The 18,257-nt window shown below is 44.9% G+C and overlaps 1 protein-coding gene across 3 annotated transcripts in view; it reads left to right on the top strand.

Annotated features, from left to right (window-relative positions):
- RUNX2 (RUNX family transcription factor 2) overlaps nt 1-18,257 on the top strand; it is a 120,698-nt gene that overhangs the window by 62,373 nt on the left and 40,068 nt on the right. For 2 of the 3 annotated variants that reach the window (XM_057699369.1, XM_057699367.1), the window contains exon 4: nt 5,478-5,651. The exons of the other annotated variant lie outside the window; for it this stretch is intronic. In XM_057699369.1, coding sequence (XP_057555352.1) covers nt 5,478-5,651 — 174 coding nt within the window. The remainder of the gene's footprint in view (nt 1-5,477; nt 5,652-18,257) is intronic. 3 annotated transcript variants of the gene reach the window in all.

The raw sequence follows: 18,257 nt of genomic DNA, 5'->3' as shown, positions 1-18,257 counted from the left end.
GCCTAGTGAGACTCGTGATGCCTGGTGAGACTCGCGTGGTAGATGCCCAGCACGTGCTGGCTGAACTAGCTGACCCAAATATGGACAGGGTACTGATTCCTGATTGAGGCTTTATTGCAGATCTGCCCTTTAGCTTTATTTAAACATTGTATCTTCCTGATACCCAGGATACAAGTAGATAGATACCTAATAAAACAAGTGAGTGTTTAAAACTGATTTAGAGTACTACAGTAAAGAGAGGAGCTCTCAAACATCACGCCCCAGTGACCAGAAAAATGACCCCGCTGTGCCATGTGAGAGTGGACGGGCTGTGACTTGGCACATTTGCGAAAGGCGTAATCTTCTGCAAGTGCACTTGGGCATCCTTTAAGAGGGTGCTGTAACTGGGCAGTGCATCATGCTGTGAATATAGGGCACAGAGTGGTGAGCTTCTGGCGGGCACCCGCGCACCTCTCCAGAGTTGTGAGGCAGGGCTCAATCGACTTCTATAAAAATGGGCAAAATGGGTCACATTGGAGGCGCACGTTTATTTTCATAGTTCGCATACGACAGTTTCAGAGTCTTCACGGGCCAGTTTCAGATGTGTGATTTTTTAAAGCAGAAGTTCTAAAGGCAACATTATCAACTTTCACTGTGGGTGCGTTGCCCTTGGACGGAAAGAGCTGGGCGGGGAAGAATGGGACCATTAGACTATTGGTTGGTGACTTAACTGTTCCTCATATGTCTTTGCTCTAGGGATGTGTGAATGCTGTGACCTTTCCATCATGCTTTCTTCTTGTGCCCCTGAATTTGTTATAACAAAAGTGATATTCAGCCAAACACACTGAACTTTTTGAAAGAAATTTATTCTGAAAAGTACTTTTTTTTTCTATTTGAAATTCACTTTTGACCATGATTTTTTTTCTGAATGACTGATGATGTGCTGTTTTAATCTAAAACAAGCTGGTTGGCAAATGGGAGGGAAAAGAGCCCTGGACCAGCAGTCAGAAGACCTGAGTTCTCTCATCCTGCCACTACTGTGTGACTTTGGGCAAGTCACTTCCCCTGTCAGGGACTCAGAGTCCTCATCCATTAAAGAAGTACACTGCTCTAAAATTGAGAGTCTGAATGATTTCTGTGGTCCTTTTCAGCTCTATGATTCTAAATGACTTGCAGCAATGCTTAAGAATTATAGCAAGAGCAAATGGGGCTTTTTCGGAAAGCAAGCAAGCAAGCTTTCACTTGAATGTTCTTTAGGGAAATTTCTTAGGAAGCATCAGTAAAGGCTCGTCTCTAAAAAAGGGCTTTCCCCACTGGATTCACAAGATTGCCAAGTAAGAAGGGAAGAGTTTTTCTGGGAAAGATAGTATGATAGCTATAATATGATATCCATAATATGATATCCTGGACCAGAAAAATTTCTCTCAAGCAAGACATGTATCGAAAAGAGGAGACCATTTATTCATTCATGTATTGTATGAACATAGCACCTGCTGTGTGGCAAGGACTGAACTGGGTTGTGAGGATTACAGCTGTAAACAAGCCAGAGCACTGGTTTTCATGGGACTCAGTCTCGCAGGGGAAACAAATCGATGCATGAGATAATCGCACATTGCTCGTAACAGCCATCGAGGAAATAAACAGGATGTGCCCGAGAGGGAGGGAACCCGCTCTGGGTCTAGTAGACAGGGGCCCTGAGGAGGTTTCACTCTGGTTTCACCCCTGAGGTCTAAGGGATGAGAAGAAGTGGGCTGTACAGAGAATCCGGGGGAAAGCATTTCAGGAAAATGGAAAGGTCCTGGGATGGGGTTGTGCTGGTGGAACTGAATAGATTCCAGATAGACTTTCAGGATGGAAATGGCAAGACCTGTTAATGGAGTGAATGCGGGGAGTGAGGGACAAGAGGAAACCAAGGAAAGTGTCAAGGTTTTTGGCTTAAGGGACTGAGTGGCTGGTGCTGTTTAAGAGATCGGGGACTCTTAGGGAGGAACAGGGTTTCTAGGAGAGAAGAATCACCACTTGTGTGTTAAATATGCTGCACTGAAGACCTTTGCGATGTCCCAGGGGAGAGTCAAGTAGGCAGAGGGACACACAAACCTGGAACTCGGGACAGAGGTCAGGGCTCAGCCTCGCCGTGGGGAGGCACTGGCGTGTGTGTCAGTGGCCTTGAGCACGTGTGGCTGTGGGATCGTCGGGCGGTGGCTCACTACCTCGGCTGCATGCTAGACCACGTGGTGAGCTTTTAAAGAAGAACTTTCCCCAGGACCCTCTTCCAGAGCTCTTGATTTAATTGAGTTGATGGACATCTATCTTTTACAAAGCTCCCTAGAGGATATTTTTATTCAGCTTGGATGGAAGAGCCACTGATCAAGGCAGGCAGTGCAGCAGAAAAGAAGACCAAGGGCTGAGCTTTTGCATAGTCTTAGATACAACACAGCAGTTCTCCATTCTTTAAAGCGTCCTCCTGCTTGGAAGATGCACTCTTTGGCCCTTTGGATGAGGTTTCGTTCTCCCTGTACTGTGGCAGAGTACCTGATTCTTGATTTAAGTCAGTGTGCCCTTTGTCTTCTGAGTCCTCAATTTCCGAAGGGATGGCTTGGGTGCTGAGGATTTGAGTGCCTCTTCTTTCAGCCCGAGTGTACCCTGATGTGGTTTAGCGGTAGCAGGTATCTGTCATGGTTGAAAGATGAAGAACCTGTTCAGCTTTTGCTCTTCATTCTCCTGTAAGAATTTTGTTGTGGTCGTGGTGGTGGCTGTGAAGGGGCAGACATTCTAGAAAGAAAAATGCATGTGTTTTTGGTATAGATGCAGCTGCAGATAGATGTTACCCAAATTACTCTAGGGTGTGTGTAGATACGCGGTAGCTTGTCTTCGGAGATCATTTCCAAAAGGTCATTGAGGCTTTTCAAATTTCACCTGCCCTTAAATTTCTCACACACATCCATGCTCTTCCAAGTCCTTTATTCTTGCCTACGACCTCCTATTACTGCCCTGAAGCACTGGACTCAGAGAAAATAAACGTGTCCTCACACATCTGTGGACTGAGTTCACATCTCACACGGTCTGCATGAAAACCTAATGAAAGGGCTGTAGAAAGCAGAGGCACAGCTTATTAAATGTTCTTGTGACCCGTGGCCCATATAAAGCCCCAGTGTATAAAGGAACCATGCAAAATCTTGTAGCCCTACCCTCAGCCCTCAGGGAATCTGCCATTCCAAAAATATGGCCTATTAAAAAAAATAACTTCCAGGGACAATTCCATAAGCTTTCTTGTTAATGTTTACAGCTGTATCAACACCACAGCAATAGTTTTGTTTTTGTTGCTATGTATATGAGGAACAGAATCCATGCATCTAAGTGTGACAAGTACTATATAATTCTCTGATCGTGAACCTTGTAAGACACAGCAAGATGTATTGATGATGGACGTTTGTTTAGGGTAATGAGTGAGCTATTAATTTTGTAACTGAATCCCTGCTGCTGCTTCTGCTTGCCTTGAAAACCAGCCTGACACCTCCCAGAGCCTAGTCCTCAGGTGCCTCACTCTGGCGATCTGGGTGTTTTCAGTCCTTCCTAGCAGCTGGGGGAGGAAGGGAGAAGCTGGGGTCCAGTGTGGACGGTGCCATACGATGTGTGGAAGGCTTAGTCCACTAGGACCCGGACTGCATCCCTGTCCAGGCTCAGCTGGTCAATAGCTGAGACCCACAGGCTAGTTGTTTTATCTCTGCAGGCCTTGGTCACTTCATCTGTGAACACCTCACTTGCTGGGGTCTGGGAGCTGTTTTGGATAATCCCTGAAGGTTCTTTAGATTTCTAAAATCTATGTGTAATCTGGATTAAAAGTCATAAATCAACCATCAGTAAAGAGTGAGTTTCCCTAGTTTTTCCTGGTCATTTTTCTCCCAATCTTAGCCCCTCAGTTGTAGCACGTGCCCCAGACTTACACTGGCAGGAAGTAGGGTGGTGGGTGCATTTCAGTTAATGGGCCTTAGCTGGAACATGTTTGGCCGGGGAGACGGCTACACTCTTATTACCAAGCCTTGGCTTCCTGTCTGTTTTCTTTGGGCTGGGTAGGCAATGAAAAAGGAGACAGGAAAATACATTTGGGGGCAAATAAAATAAGGAATTTGTCTTAGGAAGACAGCTTATAGTTGGGAAATTCTAATGTTCGGCTTAACCCTGTCCTGATATATCCCTTGTCCTGTACTAAGTGGGAGATGAGGTATTCTTGCTACTTGTAGAATCTGCCTTCCCATTCTCTTAATGATCCTCCTTCAGGGTTTTCTTCTCTGACAGATAGTACTCCAAACGCCCTTAATTTTTCCTGCAAAGTCTTACTCTAGTTGTCATCTTAAATGGCTCTTCTTTGAATCAGCTTCAGTTACTTAACATTTTACTAAATTGTTGGGGCAACATACTAGGGCTTCACTGGTACAGAATATGGAATATATTTTTGTTTAGGTAGTAGGTGTCATCATACCATCACCACAGTCCCACTCTATGGATTTACACTTAACTAATGTCGCATCAAGATTGAGATGTTTTCCAGTTATACCTGCACCAAGGCAATACCATACTCTTTGCTAAGAATGATTGGATGATTTTTAAAAAGTCTCAGTACCTTGGTTATATTTCAGTTTGCATAGTTCTTTAATATCTAGCATTTCCTTGAATTTTACACTTGAATAAACTAGAAGAGAGACAGTGAATTTTTTTTAAAAACTAGTGGATTCTCACATTCACATGGTAACCCAAGGGGTATTTTTCAGTTTCTCTTACAGAACCACAGTGCTAGATTTAAAATCAAAAAGCATTCTCTCTGATTTAACATAGTTTGTTATAAGCTTTCAGCCTTTGGCATATCACAAAATATCCACATTCCTCCTGAGAATTTGAGTTTCCTTGCCTATGTTTCTGTTTCCCTCTTAAAGGGGTTCTCCGTTTGAGTTTTAATTTTTCAGAATGGAGTCTCTGTAAGGTACAGTCATAACATAAAAAAGAAACAGTCACTTATGGTCATCGTAGAAATGTCCTTTGACAAATGTGTTTGTCTCTGTTTCTGCCCCAAGTATGGCCCACGGGGTGTCCCATGCACAGACCCTGAACTTTCAGGGGAGGTTTCCTCCCTCCTTCATGAAATGAGCAAACACAGCACAGGACATGGTCACCTTTCCCAGCCTCGCCGAGAGGCCAGAGGGGGCGCCCAGAGAGTCCCTCTGGGGCTCAGGAGTCCGGGCCTGACCAGTGATGCTTGGCCATGAGTCACCCTGTGGGCCCCCCAGCTCACCATTCATAGAACAGAACCAGGGATGTTTGCCACTGGATGCTGCTCACAGAGCCCTTTGAAATGGAAGGCATTATACAGATGCTTCGTTATAAAGATCAGTATTGAAAATTCCTTGGCTTAAACCCCCAGTATGTATGTTCACGTATCTATTTAGCATGGTCAATTGTTCAGCTAATTAATATGCTTTTATTTTATGATTTGCTGTTTCCAGGGCACAGACAGAAGCTTGATGACTCTAAACCTAGTTTGTTCTCTGACCGCCTCAGTGATTTAGGGCGCATTCCTCATCCCAGTATGAGAGTAGGTGTCCCGCCTCAGAACCCACGGCCCTCCCTGAACTCTGCACCAAGTCCTTTTAATCCACAAGGACAGAGTCAGATTACAGGTAAGACAGACTCATAGGTCTCACTTGCGCAGACTCTGGCAGGCTGGGGGTGAGGGGCTGCCAGATGAGATGCGTTCACTTCAGAACTCCTGGAGCTGGGAAACGGCTTACGATGAAAGAAATCAACACTGGAAGATACTGACCTTCTTTTTTTTCTTTTTAATGAAAAACAAATACTGATATTCACTAACTTTGGGATGAAATTCGGGGGAAGTTTCTGCTGGTGCTGTCCTCCGTAGCGATGTCAGTCTGCACGCTGGCGGGACAGTAATACCATGCTCTCTGGGAGAATGTTTGTTGTAAGTTTCTATATTGTGTCCAGGTGGTGCAGGGGATAACATCACACCCTCACTATTAGAAAATTAGTGTTACCGTCTCAGATCTGAGCTAATGTTTCTTACATGTATAACGATTTCATTAAGTTTGCTTGAAAATTGCCCTGGGCTGACAGGAAGCCTTGATTGGAGGTTATAAGGCAAGACCAAGGAGCGGCTCATCGGGCAGACAGAATTCCCCTCTGATTCATGTTGGCTCCCGTTCTTCATGTGACATTTCTCTTTACGCATTCCAGTGTGCTGCTTGCTCTACCTTTATTCTTAAAAATGAGTATCAGCCTCGCATTACAGACTAATCATTCACATTTGGTGCATTAAGACTCCCAGCTCTTTTTTTTTTTTTCCTGCCCCACTTGGGCAAAAGCAGCTCTTCCTGTAGGACTAGTCCGATTGCTTTTATGCCATGGTGACAAGAGTGTGCTAATCATCACAGATCTTTCATTTGCAGATCACAGTACTGAGAGCAGCGGGGAACCCACATGTCATCTAGTTACTACTGTTGGCAGAGGGACTAGATGGGAGGGAAAGTAATTCAAAATGTACAATAAACTCCCAACTTGGGTCTTGTCTAATGGTTAGGTTTTCGTGTGTATCGGTTAGGTTTTGAGTGTCTTTAATGGTTTATAAGCATAATTGTTTATAAACGAAATGACCTATCTCTGCTTCTCTCCTGCCCGTAGTAGGTGTATGTCTTTTTGGATATTTACTTAGGTTTCTGTGGGTCTGTGTATATTAGTCTGAATATATGAATATGCCTGAGGATGTATTTTAAAAATAATGTAGAACTATAAAAATAAAATAAGCACTGAAGAGAACCAGATATCTGCATTGAGGGAAGAGCCTTAGAACTCTGTGAAGGACAGCCACGTGTTAGGTTTGAGTAAATCTCCAGTTATTGAAGTGTAGGAATCAGGTTAGTGTGTTCACTAGACATGGGTCCTGAATAAAACGCCAGGGTGAAAGTCACGCTAACTTGTGAATTTGAAGCTTGTCGCTATGCATGCTACTTCGTTTAGAGTAGTGGACTTTATTTTTTATTATTTTTTTATTGACATATAGTTGATTTACAATATTATATTAGTTTCAGCTGTACAACATAGTGGTTCAAAATTTTTATAGATTACACTCCGTTTATAGTTATTATAAAATATTGGCTGTATTCGCTGTGCTGTACGATATATCCTTGTGGCTTATTTATTTTATACACACTCGTTTGTTAAAGTGGTGGATTTTAGATCATTGATTAAGGTTCATAATAGCTGCCCTTTTGTCTTTATAGTAATCCTTAGATTCTGTGTGTGTGTGTGTAAGCATATGTCTACGTATATAAAAGCATTTATATATAATTTGGATGGGACTTATGACGGCTAATAAGACATATATAAGAAAAATATATGTTCTGTGATTTGGCAACTCCTGGGTTCTTTAAATGTGTGATTTCTATATTCTAATCCTTAACTGTTTACTAATTATATTTTGCTAACAGCTAAAGTCTTTAAAATGGCCTTTGGAACCTGTGTGTTGCTAGATTCATTTAAGAAACTGCTTTTCTCCAACCTATGTCCTCAAACCATAAAATAGGACCTAGAGGACATTTCAGAATCTGAAGGCTCCTTAGATACCATTAAGCAAAAGGTTGGTAAAAGTTGTGAAGAGGAGCCACATTTTGCAGCACCCCCAGCCCCACATATACGTGCAGAGGGGGAGGATGTGAGGAGCGCCCGGCACGTTGCTGCTGGGTGAGCATCTGAGCAGAGAGAAGCCTGCCACCTCCACCGACCCTGCTCTCCTGCAGTCCTCAGCCTTCTCACCGTCAGGAGGCTCATGGAGGTTAAGCTCCTGGTCTGCAGGTTTACAGCAAATTAGTGACAGAGCAGAATTAGGTCTCTTGACTCCTAAGGCAGTATGTTTGATCTTGTACAATACCATACAATCATGATCATTTAAAAACAATATTTCAATATTCACCAGATGTATTCCTAAAAATGAAAATATAAAACCAGTTTATTTCTAGGTACTGATCACTTTCTAGAATTATCTTACAAGAGTATTAGCTCTGCATTTTGGGAAGATGGCACCAGTAGAATTGATTCATAGGTCAGTCTCCTCATTTTTAAGAACATCCACAGGGTATTGGGCCCTACGACTTTCGTGAACTTTCCAAATTTGCAGACTTACACATTCATGCCACCCCTACCCACTCTTGGCCACATGCACTTTCTTTAAATATCCCCATGTTGTTAGTGAGATAATACAAGTATCTACCCAGAACTTAGGATGTGCAGAGTTCTACAATGCTGCAGATTATTAGGACAACCCAAGAACACCCATGCTGCAGCAACTTCAAAGTGAATTGAATAGATTTCATTTTTTTCTCCCTTGATTAATTTTCTTATTTATTTAATGAGTTAAGGGTGAACCATATGTAGAGAAATGGATCTCAGGGAACACGGGGGAGGGCAGAAAATTCTGTCCTTGAGTTAGAGTCTAGTTGAAGAGAGGGTTATCTTTCCCAGGCCTCGCAAAGCCAGATCTGGCCAGAGGCTATAATGTACAGCTCTTCCCTCTGTACCTCCTGACTTAGACTATTCTATCTATGGTGGTCTCTTTCTGCTGACAAGTTCCACCCATCCTTCAAGGCCACTGTTATCTTCTTCAGGAAAGTCTTGGAACCTTCATCTAGAAGCTGCCTCTCCATCCTCTAAGCTTTAGTTGAGATAGCCTTATTTTATAGTTTCTGTGTATCTCCACTCTAGATTATAAATTCTCTGAGGGATTTATTCCAGGGATTTATTTTCTTTTGTGCCTAGTACAGTGGTAGCTAGTGTCTCATTAAATGTTGAATGAATGAAAGTTTCGATGAGAAGAAATCATTGCAAAGAGAACTGGCCTATCATCTGTGGTTCACATTGACTGTTCTTTCTGATTTTCTTCCCCAGGATGACATTGTTCCCTTGCGATGAACAATAAGGGCAGAAATCACATTTCAGTAGAACACACACATGGTTAAATCATTTGGTTTCATTTCATTTGGATCTACATTTTCACATAATTAAATTTAAATTCTCCTTAAGAGGCTTACCTACGATGGATTTTGGAACTTCTTTGCAATATGCCACACCTGCATTTTAGTTCACGTTATCCTTTGGATAAAGGGTTTGTAACAGAAAGGGCCCAGTTACCTCTCACCTGGTTGGCTCTCTCGATATCTCAAGCTCTTACCCCCAAACTGTAGGCAGGGATCATGGTTGTACAGTCACTATGAGTTCTCCCACTTGCCATCATGAAAGGCAAGTCGAACTCCCAGAAGAGGGAATTGAAATTAGGAATCATACACTGAGGAAGTCCCTAGCCTTTAGTGTTTCATATTAGTGTCTCTTGCAGTTCCTAGGGCTCCAGGTCCTAGCCGTGCGGTGGGCTGGCTCCTTTGCAGCGATGGTCTGACGTGTCACTCTGTTAAGGTCTTTAGTGGCTGATGTTCTGCCTGAGGGCCCAGGGCCTCCCCACGGCTTCCTGAGGAAGCTGCTTCCTCTGTACCTCTTTTTTTTTTTTTTTTTAATCACAGACATCTGTGGCCTGTCTCTGGGTGCTAGGAAACACCTAGTGTGTCACAAATGTCCACTTCTTTCAATTCAGAATGTGGTGATAGCGGTGGAGTAGGGAGACTATGTCAGGAGATACTGCTCAAGATAAACATTGTTTTATTTTTATTTATGTATTTATTGACACACCATGAGGCTTGTGGGATCCTAGTTCCCCTACCAGGGATGGAACCCAGGCCCTCCGCAGTGAAGGCAGCAGAGTCCTAACCACTGGATTGCCAGGGAATTCCCAATAAGCGCTGTTTTAAACTCAGTATTCTCTGGATGGGTGAGCTGCATCTAGAGGGAAAAAAAAGCTGACTTAGGCCCTCGGCGGGCTGGGAAATTCATCTAACCTTTGGGGTAGGCATTCTGTGATTCTGTTATTCATTCTTTCAAGAAGTATTTTCGTGCTTACTATTTGCCAGGCATTAGTGTCAGGGAACAAGAGAGTATAGTTTCTGTTCACCAGGGGGTCACATTTTATCGACAGTGATCAGGTCAGGGAGCATACATGCAAGATAATTTCAGATAATAATAAAAGCTTTGGGAAAATGACATAGGGGAATGGGAGAGAGAGCTGCCTAGGGAGGGAAGAGCTAATTTTGATTGGAAAGTTGGGAAAGGACTCTTTGGAGAGCTTCGAAGATCTGTGAGGGACAGCGTTTCTGGCTGAGGGGAAACTCAGGCAAAGGCTCTCAGGAGGCAGTGATGTGGTGTGTGCCGGGGGCAGGAAAGTCAGGGCAGGTGGAGCTGTGTGAACAAGGGGAGCGGACAGGGGCTTGATCGTTATCTAACTCACATGTTTTTAAGAACCCACTTTGGCTGCTGTGTGAAGCACAGATCATAAGGGGGCAGTGGTAGAAGCAGGGTCATCGCTCAGGAAGTGACTGCAGTAGCCCTGGAGGGAATTAAGGCTGGTCACACTTGTCTTTCTTCAGGACTCAGATCCAATGCTGGCACCTCTGTCAGGCCTCTTCCAACCCACCCAAGCTGAGTGTAAGGCTCCCACACCACTGTTGCATGTGGTGACAATTGTTTGCGCACACGTATGGTGTGTCTCCTCCATCAGACTTTGACCTTTCAAAGTCTAAGGCCATGTTTTACTGATCTCTGTGTCCCTGTTGTCTTCTGTGGTGCCCACTGCTTGGCGATGTTTGGTCCGGTGAGGAATGAATGAACAGGTGTTTGACTTCTCCAGGAAGTGTGACCTGTTATTATTCTGGCCCAAATACTTTTCTACCTATTTGATCAGATTACTATTAGCTACCACTTATTGACTGTGTTTGTGTAGCAGGCATTTCTCACAATGGCTCTATGAGATGGGCGCATTGCTCTGAAAACTGAGGGTCCCACTTACACACTAGTGAGTCGTAAATACAGGAATTAAGGCCAGACTTCCGTGGCTGGAGGGTCCTGTGGGCTCAACCACTGGGTACCCTCGGGAGGCTGAAGCGTACATCTCTCCTGGCCCAGTTTCCTCCCATTTCAGACTTTCATTTGTGCAGCTCTGTATCATTTACAAACTAGGTTTACATAACGTTCTTATGAAAGCCTTATAAAACAATGCTGAAAAGTACATATTTTATAGGTGGAGGAAATGGACTTTTCGAGAAATGAGCTTCTGAAGGCCTCTTGAGCCAGTACAGTTGACGGTGAGGTCCAGACTCTCAGGGGGCAGCCAGCCTCATGGCCGTTGAGTCAGGCATGTTGCTGACAGTCTCACTGACACGTGTCCTTAGGGACCAATGTCTTTTTCTTTCTCCATCGGATATTATTTAGGATCCTCAGAGACGAAGTGTTCATAAAAGGGATGCATTAGGAGTATCTGAATTATGCTTTAAAATGCATAATTGTTTTCCATGATTGAAGGACAGTTATATGTGAGCCTCTATTCAAGGTAACATTTTTAGGGATATCTTGGAAAACAACTGTCCAGGCATCGTGTAGGATGATGATCTGATAAGCGAAGTCATTTCTACCCAACTTCAGTCTGATTCTGTGTCCCCTTGGCAGACAGGCTCCTCGAAGCGTTGAGAGGATCTCTGCCAGCTGCGCTTTGGCTGTGTGTACATTTGGCTGTCTTAGCCCTCAGTCTGCTGTGCTTGCACTGAAACATTTACTAGCAAAGTCTTTTAGAAATAGGAAAGCACAGCTGAACAGCATCTTAGTCAAGTGCTGAGTGACCCCGCGATGCTTTAGTGTGAAATGAGTTGGGAGGTGAAGTGGGCGAGGGTGAGGTGGTGGTGGCTGTGAGTGTGAAGAGGATGAACCCACGAGGGGCACAGTGACTGTTACCTAGCAGGAAGCATGACTGCTGGTGCCTTCAGCGTGAGAAGAATTGTAGGGTGTGGAGCGGGGGAGTCAGATGATGTCTCCTGCTTCACGACCACTGTGGTCCTGCTCACCTATAGGCATCTTGTGTCTTAAGGAACTGAAATCACCACACTCAAGGCAGATGGTTGGAAGTACTGTTCTTTCACTTGGGTGGTGCTGTGTTTTTATTTCTGAAGTTACTGCAGAGTCTTGTCCCGCCTTCTTCCTTTGAGATCTTTTGGGCAGAATAGCCAGGAAAATTTGCTGCTGCCGCACACACATGTGCACAGGAAAGCTCTTTAGACAAGGTTGCTGGTTACGATCCTTAGGGAGAGATAGCACAAAACCTGTGTGTGAACGTGATTTCACATCTCTGCAGCTCTGGCAGCCACCTGATGAGGAAGAGTGGAGTTCAGGTCCGGCCTGCACTGGCTTTGAAGGATAAAGCTCAGTGCGACCCTGTGAAAGACTAGCTGTCAGCATGCCATGTTGTCACTACAGCTGTGGCTATCATCCGTAGATGAGCTCCTTAAAGGTCTCTGGACTTCTGTTGGTTGCAATTCCCTTATTAACTGAAGATGCTCTGGCATTATTATGCTTTTAAAAAAACACGAGAGGGGGAATGTTCCAAGAAAAATCAATTTCTTGAGTTCCAAAATCTTGTCATTGTAATTTCCTCCTATCTGGAACAGAAGATGCACAGTTAATATCTAACTGCAATGGGAAGAATCTGTCTCCATTATAATGCTGCACTTTGTCCTCCCCCAAGGCTGTTCCATTTCTAGCCTGACTTCAGAACTCTGCCCAGAGGTAGTCTGGGTGTCTTTCTCTCATTCTTTTCTAAAGCATCATCTTCCTCTTTTTAGTTTTATGTTTATTTTGAGCTTTACATATATGTATATGTGTATCTGTGTACACACATGTATGTGTCTTCCCCCTTTACTGGTTACCTAGGGACCCTTCTTGTGCCTTTTTACCTTTTGCAATAGATCCTGGGCAGAAGGATCAGAATAGAAGGCTAACTTTGAATGAAATATTCAACCTCCAGGGCTAACCCAGGAGAGGGGTGAGTCAGACATGCGTTTGATATAATGGATGCCCTGATGGTGTATTTTGATGTTGAGTTGTGGAGGGCACCCAGGGCTTCAAACAGAGAGTTGGAGTATCTTGTGCTATGTAGTGTTAATAGCAACAACATTACATTACAGATGTTATCAGTTTGAAAAGTATTTTCATTCCATTTTTTTCATTTTAATACATGCAGAAGTATTCCAGGAGTAAAATTGTATGGCACTGTTCCCAGTTAAGACCATCAGATGCGTTCCAGGACTTTGTTTATTTTGATAATGACTTGCTTTTTAGCTGTTTAAAAATAGTTGATTGCAACGGTCTTTGGATAGATTTCACAGAAGAGTCAGTATCGTGAACCCTATTTAGCGAATATAAATTCTGGAACTCTCAGAGCTGAATTTAGAAATCACTGTCCCGGAGGGGGAAGTCTGACAGGTGGTTTTAGGTGAGGAGGGTGTAAGGAAAAGGGTTAAGAAGAATAGTACACCTTTGGGGCCATCATCAAGGTGAGTGGGGGGAAAGGAAAGTGACTGTTGGAGCATCACTGAGGACCCAGGTAAGGACAGAGATGCTGGGAGGAGCCCGTTGGCACAGCTGTGTGATTGCCTCCTGCGGCCGTTGCAGTTTGTGAATAGAAGTGGGCTCTGCTGTGGTGGATGGTCGATGGGAATGGCAGTTTCTTTAGGACCCAGTGCAAGTCAGGGAAACGAGGAAGATGATTAGCCACTTACCAATGTGGGGGAATGTTTTGGAGGCTGGCAGGTTAGGGTAAAGACGGCAGAACTTCTGAAGAGGAGTTGGTTCATCTTGTGGCATCGGAGAATGAGCAACTGCCAAGTGGAAAGGTTGAGAGGAAAGATCTGGGGAATTCCAAGCTGCAGTGCAGGTGGGAGGTAGGTGTCCCATGGACAGGTTGAGGGTGGATGGGAGCTCTTGGCCCTTCCTTAACCACTCCTCGTGTGACAGATGGAGGTCCCATGCCTTGCTCTGTCTTTTCCAGGGCTCTGGGCTGACCTTGCCTTGAGAAAACACAATCCTGTAGCTCTGCCTGACCATGGGGAGGGGGTCCACTCATCCTCTGTTAATACATCCCAAGAGTGTGTTGACTTTTTGTCATCCCATCACACTGTGGCTTGCAGTCCATGAAAAACCCTGCTCTCAGGGCAGGCTTCCCCCATCCTGTCAGAACCCTGCTCTCAGGGCACGCTTCCCCCGTCCTGTCTTGGAGTTGACCAGATGCAGCACTGCACTCCTCTTCTTTGTCGATTTCATTGTGTCACTTTCACCTCCTCTTTCCACCTTGTAGAGTTATTTAATAGTTCATCCACTATGTTGACTGTTCCAATTTTGTCTCATCGTGAAGCTTAGGAAAGTTGCTTTTCATTCTTCAAGACTTTGCTGAAGGTGCTGGATGTGACTAGGATTATCATGCCCTTGAATATACCACCGTGCTCCTCTCTCAAAGCTGGCCGTGACCCATATCAACCACAGCTTTCTGGTGGGCCTTTTCACTACTTGTACATCCCTTTAGAGGTAAGGTGTGGATCTTGCTGAAGTTAAGATGCACAGCAGACAGAGGAGCTTTCTTTTAACCTATTGCTCTCATAATCCTAGGAAACAAGTTTCTATTGAACCCATTCTGCTTTCTGATAGTCATTTTGGGGATCAAGTGTGAAGCTTTGATTGCACATAGGCTTTTGAAAGGGACTCAAGTGTTTTTAGTGGACTGTAAGCAATGGCTCCAAAAATCTAGCTGCAATTTAGATTTTACCACAGCAGTGCCATTCTCAGAAAAGGTAAATTGGGTAAAAGAATGTAAAAGTACGGTCCATCATGTAGTAAACTTATTTATTTATTTATTGGCTGCGTTGGGTCTTTGTTGCTGTGTGCAGGCTTTCTCTAGTTGTGGCAGGAGCTACTCTTCATTGTGGTGTGCGGGCTTCTCATTGCGGTGGCTTCTCCTGTTGCAGAGCACAGGCTCTAGGTGCTTGGGCTTTAGTAGCTGTGGCACGTGGGCTCAATAGTTGCAGCTAGCGGGCTCTAGAGCACAGGCTCAGTAGTTGTGGCACACAGGTTTAGTTGCTCTGCGGCATGTGGGATCTTCCTGGCCCAGGGATTGAACCCGTGTCCCCTACACTGGCAGGTGGATACTTAACCACAGTGCCACCAGGGAAGTCCCCATGTAGTAAACTTTAAAGGCATTATCATCAGATAATTTAATAACTGTCATGTGGACGAGGAATCCCAGGCAGAGAAGCTACGATGAGGAGTGAGTGGAGTTCCAGGGAGACATGTTTTCCTTAATATAGGGAAGAGCTTTGCTGACCCGGCTGTCAGAGAGAAGCCCTTTATCTGCCAGTCTCCACACATTCTTGCAATATCATGGAGCGTAATTCATCTTGGAGCAGGAACTTGAATTCATTTAAAGCAGTAGGTTGCTCTCTCTTGTCTCCTCACCTCTCCTGGGCCTTAATTTCCTCTTAAACATGTTTGTTCTGCTCATTCTATTTGAAGATCGTTCTTCTTGAAAGGGAAGATTAAATCAGAGTAGTGTTGGGTAATTTTCCTTTCTAACTGTCATCGGTAAAAATGATGCCCATTGTTCTCAAACTTTGGTGTATGTTAGCATCACCTGGGGAGCTTATTACTCGTACAGATGCCCAGGCTTTACCCCTGAACCAGAATGTATGAGGTGGAGCCTGCCCAGATCACAGCTGCAGGCCCAAGGCCCTTGACCGCAGGCTCACCTCGCCCACCCAGAGCCAATCTGATCCAGCTGGGGCATCTCAGGAGCTCACCCCCCTGGTCAGACCATGTGCAGAGGCGGCTGAGTGCCTCAGGCTGCTTCCTGGTTCCCTGAGTGCAGCTCCTGGACTCCACCCTTGCATCCATTTCGGCTGTTGTTTTCCCCACACGCCCTTCCCCGTGTGTGTCCTGGACTGGACTTCTGCCCTGTTTCTGTTATGACGCTGTCAGAGGGAAATTTAAAAAATGCGTATCTGATGATGTCACCCCATACTTAAAAACACCCCCGTGACCTTCCACTGCACTTGGGATAAAGACCAAAACCTCTTGCATGGCCCAGCAGGTTCTGCATAGCCTAGGTCCTCCCTGCCTGTTTTCCAGTCTCTTCTCACACTGTTTTGAACCTTTTCTCAGTCATCCAACCACACTGGCTTTCTCAACTCTTCAAAAAAAATCTATACTGCTTCCGTCCCAGGAATTTGATATATGCTGTTCTCTTTGCCTAAAGCCCTCTTAACCCCACCTACGTGTCCACTGGACTTCTGCTTGCCCTTCAGTTCTTGGCTTAATCATCACATCATTAGAGAAGCCTTCCCTGGCCCCCAGGTATGGTTGGAGTCCCCGACTGTACATTCTTATGATGCCAAGGACATCTTCTTTTTAGCACTTATCACAGTTACATGATTAATTGATTAATGTCAGTCTCTCTCACCAAACTGTGAACTCTGTGAGGGCAGGCAGACTCTTTCTTCACCATTAATATCCCTAGAACCTAGCAGAGTACCAGAAGAGGTACTCCATAAATATTTTTTGAATGGATGAATGAATGGGAGCCAGTTCTTAGAACCATGGAGAATACCACCATCCATCCGATAACAGGATTCCCATGCCTGGGGACCTTCTGTAACACCCCAGCTGCTATAATCTCACCCCCTAGATGTTAATAGCCTGATCTGAACTTGACTTTACTGCATCCACTTCAATACCGTGATTTGAACTAAGGTCACTTGCCCTGGCCAGCACCACATCCCAGTTGTTTCTCAAATTCTGGTCCTACCTGTTTGTAGCTAGTTCCCTTCCCTCTGCTGCCTTTACACCGAGGTCCCGGATATGCTGAGGTTGAGGCCAGGTTAGGTGTGACATATGGTATAGCCTCTTGTTTCTTCTATTAGGTTTTTCTTTTAAATTAGAAAATTCCTTAATTTTGTGTAAGACAGTGATGAATTCCATCCAGGCCCAAATTGGTGATACTGAAAAGGCACTTCTCATCACCTTGTCTTAACTTCCTTTCAGTTTTTCTTGTAACATTTTGTTAGGGGCTGTGATGTCTTAAGCCATCCCTGTCATTTCTCATTCTCTTCCCTGCTATCGTCCCTTAAGATTTACTAAGTGCCCTCTTTGCATTGTTTGTATTGACACATAACTCGTCATGCCTGGTGCACCCTGCATAGGCTCTGGTTTCATCCGAACAGGTTGCTGCTTTTTTCTCATATTTCAGGCTTAAGCTCTGTGAATTGGTTGGGTTGGTCTTCTAAGTGATTCTGGTGGCCACCTTGGTCAGTTGGAGAGAGCCTGGTTGGGGGACAGGAGGGGAGTCACAGTCCTGCTCTCGGTGTCTTCTCTGCCATAGTGAGCCAGAATGCTGTGTGATGGGACACACCACGAGTGTCAGCCCCTGTCAGCTCCCTCTCACAGCCAGCCCAGATCAACTCAGCGTGGCCTCAGTAATTTCTGTTGCAACTACTGTCTCCAGAAAGGACTGAGGGTTGGGAGCCCAGTTTTCCAAGTAGTTAGAATCAGAGCATTTCATCGCCAGGAATCATCTTAGCGATAACCCATCCGTTCTCATCTTACACCTGACAACAGCGACACTCAGAGAAGGTGAATTATCCGTGCACAGCTGCACAGTTAGTGCCAGAGCCCCCATCCAGGGCGCCTCCTGCACTTGGAGGAGCCTGTTTGCCTTCAGACCATGTTTCCTCTTGGTCAGGAGAACCAGAAGTGCATGGGAAAGCTCATTCTAAAAATCCAGTGGAGTTAGCAGGATTAGAAGACATAGAATTTACCGTTTCGCATTTCGTGTGAGTGTTTGGAAATGGCAGTGAATGGAGGTAAAAGTGGGAGCATATTTGTATTACGATGACAGGAATATGACAGAAGTAGTCTAGGATAGGAAACTGTAAATCTGCCTCTCTCCGTTGAGATTACTCACTTTTTTTGGCCCTGGTTGCAGTGGAGAGGCATAATCTTCAACTAGGAGAACTGTCCATGCAGTTCATTTTATATACCTCCGTCTTCTCACGAAATAGTTGAGGTTTGCACAGCTCGAGTTGAGTGCTGAGGAGGGGGAGATGGGTGGAGGAGAAGGGGTGGGAATGTGATGCTCTCTGAATGGACCGGGCTCCCCAGATACAGCAGGTGCTCACCGGGGGCACATGGCTTTGGCAGAACTCACTGGCAGCTGTCCTGCCATATTACACAGCAGCCCGCTGGCAGCGCAAACAGGAAGGAGCTGCTTGTGTGCTGGTTCAGGCTTGGCCCCTGTTGACTTGTTTCCT

The sequence above is a fragment of the Hippopotamus amphibius genome, chromosome 11 (genome assembly GCF_030028045.1).
Source record: "Hippopotamus amphibius kiboko isolate mHipAmp2 chromosome 11, mHipAmp2.hap2, whole genome shotgun sequence".
Lineage (NCBI taxonomy): Eukaryota > Metazoa > Chordata > Mammalia > Artiodactyla > Hippopotamidae > Hippopotamus > Hippopotamus amphibius.
Note: the sequence above shows the minus strand (reverse complement) of the source record. Positions and strands in the feature narration are given on the sequence as shown.